Consider the following 10,791-nt stretch of genomic DNA (forward strand, 5'->3'; position numbering starts at 1 on the left):
ATATCTTGCAATGTCAGTACAAAAATGCCATGCGAACATCTGTTCTCATTTTCAGGTGACACTGTAAATAAGAAGAGGGCAGCATTATCTCCCATAAATGTAAACACACTTGTTTGAACAACTGGCTGAACAAGAAGTAGGACTGAGTGGACTTGTAGGCGCTAAAGTTTTACATTGTTTTGTTTTTGAGTGTAGTTATGTAACAAAAAATCTATATTTGTAAATTGCACTTTCACAATGAAGAGATTGCGCTACAGTACTTGTATGAGGTGAATTGAAAAATACTATTTAAAAATATTTGCACAGTAAAAAAAATCAAAAAAATCTAAAGAGAGCACTGTACACTTTGTATTCTGTGTTGTAACTGAAATTAATATATTTAAAAATATAGAAAAACATCCCAAAATATTTATAATTTAAACAGGTATTCTGTTATTGTTTAAAAATATGATTTTAAATTGTGATGAACCACATTTTCTTAAATTGAGTTAATTTGTTTTGAGTTAATTGCAATTAATTGACCGCCCTATTAATCTGTTATAGATCATTCGTCCATTCTGGCCCGCACTTCTCTGCCAGTGGTGCCAGCAGAAAGCGCCCAGTTGGTCAATTTTCAAACAAGCACCTTTGTGCTCTCTCCCAGGCTGCTACTTGTTATAACCATCTGCATTATCCTCCTTTCAAACTCTGCTTTGCCAGGATGCCTGCCACAAACTTGCCAACTGGTGCGATGAGACCACTGAGCAATATTGCCTCATTGTTTCCTGGTGTTCCTCCAGCTATCTGTTGTCTTTGAGTTGGATGAAGGTGAGGTGAGGAGGCACCCAGCAGTACTCATAATAATCTTACTAACCACTTAACCAGCTGTAGTACCTTCTGCTGATGTGCTCGTGAGCAGCTCTGGCACACACTGGTCATGTCTTTAACTTGCTTAGGATAGCCAGCCATCACATATCAACCCTTTATAGACTGTTTGGAAATGGACCCTTGCCGTGAAATGCAATCCTCATCATTGGTAACAGTCCATTCCGTTTCAGATTCTCCCGCAGTGTTTGGGTTGCAAAGGCTCCAGGGGCAAGTCCTGTTCGTTTACAGAAATCTCTTTTCATTGGAGTATTGTTTTTTACAGGAACATGTTTTTGCTTTAAGATCTGCCGAGCTTTTCCCTGCATTATTTTCACTAGTCATAACATAATAGATGCCGGCTGGACACTTAAGGGCCACTGCATTCATCCCTCTGTCTTTTCTACTGCATGCTGGTGGCTTGGAGCACCTTTAGCCAACAACCCCTCCCCCGAATAAATTAAAGCCCCCCCCGCTCTAAAATTCCATCTTTACAAACACCTCCACTTGGCCCAACTCCCAGAGAACAGCCAGGCACAAGCCACCACCGCTGGCCTCTCCCCATCAGAGCCCATTTAGCTTTATGCAGAGTAACACGGATCATGTCAGTTCTGAGGTCCCATCCGCCAGTGGTGCCAGCAGGTTTGCCACTCTGAGATTGTATCCAGCCTTTGCCCAGTTGAGCCCTGACATTAGCAGGGGTTGAGAAGGAGATTTTTCCCTTGCATAGGATGGGGCAAATCTTCCACCCTCTCCTGGGCTCTGGGAATCAGTGCCCCAACCCCTCATTTCCAGTGCCTTCTGCCTGTTGATTTAACTCCTTACTGGTGCCTGTCCCAGGAGATCAGCCATGTCAGGACCCTGGTGAATAGCAAAACCCAGGCAAGAGAAGGCATCCTTAGGAATTCTGGGTACTGGAGGGTGGATCTTAGAGCCTGGGGGTAGCCAAGGAGGCAGGACAATGTTTCCCAAGGGTCTCTGACAAGGAGAAAGAGTAAGTCCCCAAGTGAGCCATGAGGATGCTCTGCCCCTTAGGGCGTCCCCCTCTCCCTTGAGTCTGTCCCTGCCTCCTCTGGGTGCCTTATGGGTGAGAGTCCCTAGTGCCCTACTAGGGGCATCCCTCCTCCCACTTATCCGGGGAGGTTTGCTGACCCAACTGTCCTGCATGGGAGCAGTTCCATCCACCAGCCCGAGCCACGCAAGTCACTGAGCAGAAAGGGGCAGCTGGAGGGGGGCGCGGTCCCCTCAGTCCCCTTCGCTGCTGACGCAGACACAGCAGTTGGGCTGCTGCTGCCTCTCATAGCGGCCAGAGATCCAGAAGAAGAGCATGCAGGTCACAGTCTGGATCCCAGCCAGGAGGAAAAAGTAATAGTCCATGTGGCAATTGTTAATGTTCCCTGGGGAAACAAGGGGTGAGCTGTCAGAGCACCCCCTGCTGGTACCAGGCAGGCCCCTCCACCTCTACCCCCTGCAGCAACCCTAGCCCAGGGCACGTTTCTCCCTACACAGTTAGCTTAACCCAGCACCAAGTAGACACCATCTTCCACCACATTCCCAGCCCCATGGACCTGTCCCCCTTGGCACTGTCAGGAGAATCCCCTCCATGGAGAGCTCCCCCTGCTGGCAGTGGGATGATGAGGCCTGAGAGTGGAGAACAGATCTATCTTCCAACCTGCCTCGAGCACCGCCTGTCGGCCCCAGGGAGACATTTCCCACCCCCAGCTCTGCTGAGGGGCTGCCTCTCTCCCTTCTGCTTTGTATACGCCCCCGGGCCCAGCACTCACCATAGTCCTTGGGGCAGTGCATCCAGCCATGCTCCGGCACTGAGAGAAGAGTCAGCAGCCCAGAGCCCATGAGCGAGCCCACGCCAGAAATAAAGAAAAAGAGCCCCATGATGGCTCCCTGCATGGACTTGGGGGCCTCTGAGTAGGCAAATTCCAGCCCTAGGGAAGAGCAGAGAGCTCTGAGGGACCTCAATAATACTAGGGCAAACAAACATTGCTTCTAGCCACCAGGGGATGGGATCAAACAACATGCTGTTTGCTACCATCCCCGCTGATTGATGAGCTGGCAGCCCTAACCCAAGCACTTGCCTTGAACCTATCAGTCACCATTTACCTACAGACAAAGCCTTGCATTGCTTAGCTTCATGAAATCAGAGGCAATCACCACCTTCCTAGATACAGCTGTAGTTGCTGTTCTTCGGCCCCACCCAGCATGGTGCTAGGGGCTGTTAGACCCGTTCCATGTGCTCACTCTAGCCCCAGCACCTGGCGCTTCACATCTCACCCATGCTGCCTTATTGTTATTGGACCCCAACGCGCTAGGCGCTGCACAAACCCAGCACAGTTACCTGGAATGCTGGCAAAGATTTCACTGATGCCGATGAGAAGGTACTGCGGAATCTGCCACCAGATGGGCAGTGTGGCGGCAGAGTACACATCCTCTCCGATGTGCTGCAAGATGGTTTGGTTGTTCTTCACATACTGCAGCCTCTTGGTCTCCAGGGCGCCTGCCGAGGAGGGGCAGGATGGATCAACGTGGCACTCCCCCACACACGCTCAGAAGGGGTCAGCCCCACCTGAGCAAGGCCCCATCGGCCCCTGATTTCAGGGCAGGGAGAGTCTATTGGCCATCCTCTGGGATCCCCCCGCAATGCTGGTCAGCTCCAGCCCTGGCGTTGGGCAGTAGCCTCCCACCCACCAGCCCCAGCCATCAGGCATTACCTGCCACAATGATAGAGGCGAGGCCAAAGAACATGCCCAGAGCCATCCTCTTCAGCGCTGAGGGCAGCAGCTTCCGTCTCACCAGGAATGGGTCAATGACTCGATCCTTCAGCGGGACCAGAACCAGCAGGACCACCACATTGGCTAACAGGAGCCAGGCATCAGGGAACTAGGGAGAGAGAACTGGGTCGGATCTAGCCCTTGGGCTAACAGAACAAGGCACTGGGGATCTAAGGTGAGAGAACTGTGTCAGAACCAGCGCCTGGGCTAACAGAACCAGGCACTGGGGATCTAAGGCGAGAGAATTGGGTCAGAACCAGTGCCTGGGCTAACAGAACCAGGCACTGGGGATCTAAGGACAGAGAACTGGTTCAGAACCAGTCATTGGGCTAACAGAACCAGGCACTGGGGATCTAAGGCGAGAGAAGTGGGTCAGAACTAGTCCTTGGGCTAACAGAACCAGGCATCCCCTTGAGTAATAACTCTACAGCAACTGAAAATCCTTATTCTGCATCTCCTACCTCTCCCAGCCCTGACTCTCCCGCCCTGCTTCCCCATCCCCTCCCCGCCATGGGTGCTGGAACTAGGGGTGCTGAGGATGCTGCTGCATCCTCTGGCTGGAAAAGGTTTCCATCATATACAGGGTTTACAGTTTGGTTCAATGGCTCTCTGCACCCCCACTACACAAATTGTTCCTGGTACCCTGCTCCCCTCCAGCTGCCTGGGGCCTGTGGAGAAGCGGAAGCAGCTGGGACAGTTTCTGTTCTATCTCCAGCCTGCTGGTGACCACAACCAGCATCACATGCTGCTCACGCTGGGCCACTCACAAAGGAGGGATTGTGCTGTCAGAGGCAGGTGATATCCTGGACCCGCCTCCCTGCCTAGGCTGGGGATGTCACCCTACTCAAATGGGCAGCAAGATTCACCCATGCTGCTCAAGATGGTCTCTTCCCTTGGCCTGGCGCCAGCCCTCTCCCCATCACCCCCTCTTGGGGTGTCATCAGCAACCCCAGCAATGTCACTCAGACCCTGAGTTGATGCCTTTGCTTGCCATCTCCACTGCATGCCACAACCCCTCACCGTGTAGCTGCTGCCCACGCCACTGCCTGTGTTGTTGTGCTGGAAGATGTTGGGGATGAAAAGGTGCAGGCCTTGCAGATAGTAGGTTGACTGCATCTGGAATGTAACAGGGAGATCAATGTGGGGCTCAGATCCATGGGCCATCCCTCCCCCCGTCACCCCTCTTGGGACATCATCATCCACTCCAGTGATGTCACTCAGCCTTGCCCCACCCCGCCAGGGGCATTGTCCCTCCTCTGCCCCCTTGAGTTGGGGTCATTGTCTGCCATCCCCACTGCGTGCCCTGGCCCCCATGGGAACTGAACTCTGCTCCTATCCCACAGAGGTAGGACAGACACACCCAGCAGGAGGGGATGGGCTGACACACACCCCCAGCACCCTACCCCAGGAAACTCTGCCATGCCAGGACTGGTGGAGCAATGTGAGGGTGGCCCCCAAGAGAGGATTAATGGGTCCTACCAGCCGCCAGTGACTATTGTTCTTTAGAATTGGTGAACCAAAGAGGAAGGAAATGAGGAAGAAATCTTTCAAAGGAATGGACATGGTCCCTGTTCCAACTGGCTGGCCCTTTAAGGAGAAATGGGTCTCAGACCCACCTGGAACATGGTTCAGGTGGGGAGAGTGAAGCTGGGCCATGTGACTCCTCTGGGACTCACAAGACGGAGGACTTGGGAGGTGAGGGGAGGGAGAAGGCTGCTGAGCTAACAGGGGCGGGCCAGGAGAGCAGAAGATAGGGCAGAGGGGGCAAACTTTTTGGCCCGAGGGCCACATCTGGGTATGGAAATAGTATGGAGGGCCATGAATGCTCACGAAATTGGGGTTGGGGTGCGGGAGGGGATGAGGGTTCCAGCTGGGGGTGCAGGCTCTGGGGTGGGGCCAGAAATGAGGAGTTCAGGGTGCAGGAGGGGGCTCCAGGCTGAAGTAGGGGGTTGGGGTGCGGGGGCAGGTGAGGGCTCCAGCTGGGGGTGTGGGATCTGGGGTGGGGCTGAGTATGAGGGGTTGGGAATGCAGGAGGCTGGGACCGAGGTGTTCAGAGGGTGGGAGGGGGATCAGGGCTGGGGCAGGTGGTTGGGGCAGGTGGTTGGGGCATGGGACGGGGTCAGAGGTGCAGGCTTTGGCAATGCTTATCTCAAGCAGCTCCTGGAAGCAGGGGCTTGTCCCCCCTCTGGCTCCTATGGAGACATGGCCAAGCAGCTCTGTGCGCTGCCCGGTCTGCAGGCACCGTCTCTGCAGCTCCCATTGGCCTTGGTTCCCAACCAATGGGAGATGTGGGGGTGTCACTTGGGACAAGAGCAGCGTGCAGAGCTCCCTGGCTGCCCCACGTGTCAGAACTGGAGAGGGGACATGCCACTACTTATGGGAGGTGTGTGGAGCCACAGCACACGCACAGTGGGGCAAGCCCCCAACCTCGCTCCTGGTTGGAGCACCAGAGTGGGGCAAGCCCTGGACCCTGCTCCCCAGCGGGAGCTCGAGGACTGGATTAAAACATCTGAAGAGCCAGATGCAGCCCCCAAGCCATAATCTGCCCACTCCTCAGATAGGCGGATGAGCTGCTGGCCTCTCGGAGTCCGAGAGGGGACAACTCAGGGAGAGTCCTGGGGCCGATCCTGGGCTTGGGAGGGGTGGGAATAGCTGCTGGCTGAAGACTCGGACCAATGGGATTGGCAGCAGATGCCAGAGCTGAGGAGCTCTTGTGCAGATGGACTTGATTGATTGTTCTGCGCTGCTCATGTGATGAAGCCAGACGCGTGGCGGGGGGAGGGGGGGGGTAAAAGCTTGGAGGAAGCCTTTGTTAATTATTTCAGGGGCACTGAGGCAGAGCTGCTCCTGGCCACGAGGGGGCACTCTGGAGGCAGCAGTCCTGTTTGCAGCCCCCACCACCCTAGGATCTGAGGGTCTCACAAGCATTGATGGTATTGATCCTCAGCTCCAAGCTCCATGAGGATGGCTCGACGCCGACCCCACTGCCAACCCTTTCTATGCAACAGCATGCCCGGTGCTGCTGCTCCACCAGCTCCCTACCTGGAAATAGACCATCCAGTAGGGAATGAAGGTCAGTAGCACTGGCAGGATCTTGGCCATCACCTGGAAGTTGGCAAGATCCTCCTCGGGCGAAGGAATCCGGGGCTGAGATTTGCCATCAGGGAGAGGATCTGCGCCCTGAGCTTCTGATTGGAGAGCGCCCGGCCTGCAGTGAAAGGGGAGAGCACAGATGGCATGAGGAGGCCAGCATGGGCATGGCCCCAAAGGGGATGGGGGCAGCTGGGCTCCACCAGCACCGACCCTACCTGATACGGCACGCTCGGCTGCAGCAGCTGCCCCGGAAGGCCAACCTGAGCATGGCAGAGACCTGGCTGCCCACGGGGGGCTTGGTGACGAAGGTGGGGGCAGCCAGGAGGAAGACAAGTAGGGCCAGGGTCACGCAGGCCACAGGGATGGTGTAGCCGATGAGGAAGTTGACATTTTGCTGGATGAAGGCCACCACGAGCAGTGAGATCACCGCCCCAATGTTAATGCTCCAGTAGAACCAGTTGAAGAAGCGCCGTGTGGCATCGCGGCCACGGTCCGTCACCTGCAGGGAGCGCAAGGCAGGATGGCGTGAGCCAGGCTGTGCTCCGCTGCGTCATGTCAGGGCCTCGTCCCCTGTCCCCACTGTGGGAAGAGGGGGTCCCAAAGGAAAAGAGGGGGGTTAACCCTTTATGGGCTGTGGAAAGAGAATTTCTAGATCCCTGGCGGGGGCTGCCTCCCATTTCTCCTGCCCTTTGGGGAGCCAGGCAGACCTTCGGCCAGGCAGGGGACTCTTACCATCACCCTGCCCACCCCAGGGACTTTCACCTGCAGGGAGCGCCAGGCCAAAACTAAGCCACAAACACGGAGGTAAGGACTCATCTCCCCTCCCTCCCACTCCTTAACCTAGACCCAGCCTCCCTCTTTCCTATCCTCTCTCCCTTTCCTGACCTCCTGCTCCCTCCGTTCCCCAGCCCTTTCCATCCTCTCTCCTACCAACCCAATCAGGGTGCCCCTTTGCAACAGCACGCCCTGGGCCTCCCTGCCTGGTCAAGGCTCTGACTGGCTCCCCAAAGGGAAGGAGAGCTGGGAGGCAGCCCCCTAAAGGGGGCTAGACAGTCTCCCCCTACAGCCCATAAGAGGTTAACTCCTCACCCCCGTTTCCTATGGATCAGAGAAACAATCCCCTTCCCCTAGTTAGACCCTTCACCTCCCCTGATAGTGGGTGGGGGGAGACAGGGAGGATTAATCCCTTGTGGTCTGGGAGATGAGATTATCCTGACTCAGGGACATTCTCCCTGCCCCCAGCCAAGCCTGGAAACTCTGGCTTGTTCCTGGGGTCTGGGATGGTAGAGAGGAGACTTTACCCCAACATCTGCTGGGAGGGAAAAGAAACAGACCCCTCTCCCACAACATGATAGGGAAAGCCCCCCCAACCCTCTGTGCACGTGTGCAAGCGTTAATCTGTGCATGCACACAGGTGGACCTGTTTGTGCCTGCATTTCCATATGTGTGTGCTTATGCATGTTCGTGTAAATGTGTTCTCACACGTGTGCAAGCTCGTGGGTGGGACGTGTGCCCTTGTCTGCATGGCTGCTTGCATGGATATACTTTTGCTTCTGTGTGTTTGCAGGAGTGTGCCAGATGTATTTGCATGTGTGTGCCTGTGTGCATGGGTATTCGCGTGTGCAAACTTGTGTGTGTCTGTTTGCATGCATTGTGTGTGTGTGTGTGTGTGTGTGTGCACGCACATGCTGCATGCATTGCCTCTGCCTCTGTATGTGCATGTGCATGTTGCATGAATTGCCTGTGTATGCACAGGTGCGCATTTCATGCATTGTGGGTGATTGTGCACGCACATTGTATGCATTGCCTATGTGTATGCACATGCATGCTCATGCATGTGTGTGCAACGTTAACCTTTTGGCACCAGCTGGGGCGAGGGTCCTGCCCAGGGGAATCTCTTTGGGGGGAGGGGTATGTGTGTGTGTAACCCTTGGTGTGCTGGACGTATTGCTCTTCAGGTTGCTGACCCTGAGGAGATGGAGGGGAAAGGTGTGCCTGTTACCTGGTCGGCGCCGAAGGGGGTGAGGTTAGCCTTGACGGAGCTGATGCCCAGTGCCAGCAGCAGCAGGCCAGTGTACATCAGAGGGGCGCAGTAGTGGCCGGGTGCTGACTGCTGGCACTCCCCACTCTGGTTCTGGCAGGGATGCTGCAGCTGGTAGACCGGCATGTCCCCACACAGAAAGAGTCGCCCATCCGATGAGGCCGTGGCGGGCAGCAGGCAGGCCGACACCAGGTACAGCAGGAAGCTTAGCGTGATGGTCCAGTAGCGGCCCAGGTAGACGTCAGCCAGCCAGCCCCCGACGGGCGAGAGCAGGTAGGAGGCGCCGAGGAAGAGCAGGGCAGCCCGCGAGGCCTGCGACCCCCCCCAATTGAAGTTGCTGCTGTTGAGGTAGAGGACAAGATTGGAGACGATGCCGAAGAAAGCCACCCGTTCCAGGATCTCCACCAGCAGCACGGCTGCACAGGCCGCCTTCCGGCCCTCGAAGGCATTCCATAAGCCCCCGGCCAGGGCCTCTTCCTGCCCCAGCAGGGGCCGGCGCTCTCCTCTGGTACCATCCCGGGCCATGCACTGCCCTGCCTGGGCACTGCACGGGTCTTCCTGCTCCCCCTGGCCTTCTCAACCTGTGTTCTGTCTGTCTGCCCTTACTGCTCCGTCTGTCCTGAGCCTTCCCTTCCCACGCTCTGTCTGGCCGTCCTCCCCTCTCAATCTCTGGCTGCCTGTAGCTCTGGCTGCCTCTGCCTTCCCTTCTCTGTCTCTTGCTCTCGCAGACTCTGTCTCACCCTTCCTGGGCGTGTTTTCTCTGATCTCTCAGGCCAGCTCCCACTTCCCCATTTCTCTGCTGAATGGAGACATCATATGACATCTTCTTTCCCAGAAATGAAACTTCCATTCCATGGGTTCCTCTTTCTCAGGGAATCGGTGCCCCGACCTCTCCCCATGAGTGACACCCTTTTTCATGCTTTTCCAGCCCTTCCCCAAACTTTCCCTTCACTCTCCTTTCCCCCACTCCAGTCTTCTCCCAAGATGATTCCCTCTGCCTAATAATCATACTTAGCACTTTCAATCAGGGAATCTCAACGTTCTTTACAAAGGCACTCACTATCATTAGCACCAGAGAGGGAAACTGAGGCACATATGGGCAAAGTGACTTGCACAGTGTCACCCTGCAGGCTACTGGCAGAGCTGGGAATAGACCCCATCTTTCATGAGTCTCAGTCCAGTGCTTTTTCCACTAGGCCCCACTGCCCCCAAGAGCAGCTGGTTTGCTTAAAGCCAAGAGGGGTGGAAGCGCTGGTGGGAGACTGTCAGAGGACGGGGTCTCCCATCCCAAACTTGAAATGAATAGCTTATCACGGCGGAGATGTTAAACTCCTATTACAAAAAAACAAAGAAACCCTCCTGTAGCAAAGGAAATGCTGGCAAACAGGAAGCAATAGTTCGTTCTAATAGCTCCTGCCCAAGACTGAGATATGTGCAAACAATGGACTCCTGATGAGAGAGATCTAACTAATAACCATCCTGAATCACTCCCAGTTGTCTCCTAGGAGTTCTGGAGAGCCCTGGGGGAGGGGCCAGAGAATAGTTGACAAGCCGATCCATAGATTTTCAGCTCAGAGGGGACCTTCAGCTCCATCCGCAGGTCCATTACACCTAGGTGGGGATGGAGCTGCAGATGAGCCTTTTGCAATGGGGCTTCCACCCTGAATGCTGCACGGCCCCATCCTGATGTGAGAACACAGGGTAGGTGTCGTTGCCCAAAGCCTGGCAGTATGTAGCCTGGCCTTCCAGCTCCCATAAAGCCCTTTTCCTCCCTTCTGCCCGCATGGGGTTTGCAGATTGTATGTTTCTCCAGTGCCCCTAGCTTTAGCTCTTCAGAAAGGGCCTTTCCTACCTCCTTCGTCTCATGGAAGTCAAAAGCACTCCACCGTTCCAAACTCCTCTGCCAACAGACAGGAGACTCCCTAGGAGGACCGAAATCGCCATACTGGATCAGGGCGGGGAGCCATCTGTGCTGCCTCCAGCTAGTGCCAGCTGTTTCAGAAGGTCCAAGACTCTCACTGCTGATAG

General features: G+C 55.2%; 1 protein-coding gene across 1 annotated transcript; it reads right to left on the bottom strand.

The window, feature by feature from the left end:
* Window positions 1-1,084: 1,084 nt before the first annotated feature.
* Window positions 1,085-9,451, bottom strand: SLC15A3 (solute carrier family 15 member 3). Its single transcript, XM_050956214.1, has 8 exons — window positions 8,725-9,451; window positions 6,938-7,221; window positions 6,672-6,837; window positions 4,650-4,745; window positions 3,570-3,738; window positions 3,197-3,355; window positions 2,628-2,786; window positions 1,085-2,240 (listed from the first exon to the last, which is right to left on the bottom strand). The coding sequence occupies exons 1-8, from the start codon at window positions 9,286-9,288 to the stop codon at window positions 2,089-2,091; spliced, it is 1,749 nt and encodes a 582-aa protein (XP_050812171.1). The 5' UTR covers window positions 9,289-9,451; the 3' UTR covers window positions 1,085-2,088.
* Window positions 9,452-10,791: the final 1,340 nt, after the last annotated feature.

Source organism: Gopherus flavomarginatus, chromosome 5 (genome assembly GCF_025201925.1).
Source record: "Gopherus flavomarginatus isolate rGopFla2 chromosome 5, rGopFla2.mat.asm, whole genome shotgun sequence".
Classification (NCBI taxonomy): Eukaryota; Metazoa; Chordata; order Testudines; family Testudinidae; genus Gopherus; species Gopherus flavomarginatus.

Coding starts and splice junctions, on each gene's coding strand:
- SLC15A3 (XM_050956214.1), bottom strand. CDS start 9,288: ATGGCCCGGGATGGTACCAGAGGAGAGCGCCGGCCCCTGCTGGGGCAG. Junction 3,739..4,649: donor GCGTGGGCAGCAGCTACACG/GTGAGGGGTTGT, acceptor CTCTCTCCCTAG/TTCCCTGATGCCTGGCTCCT. Junction 2,241..2,627: donor GCACTGCCCCAAGGACTATG/GTGAGTGCTGGG, acceptor TTGTTTCCCCAG/GGAACATTAACAATTGCCAC.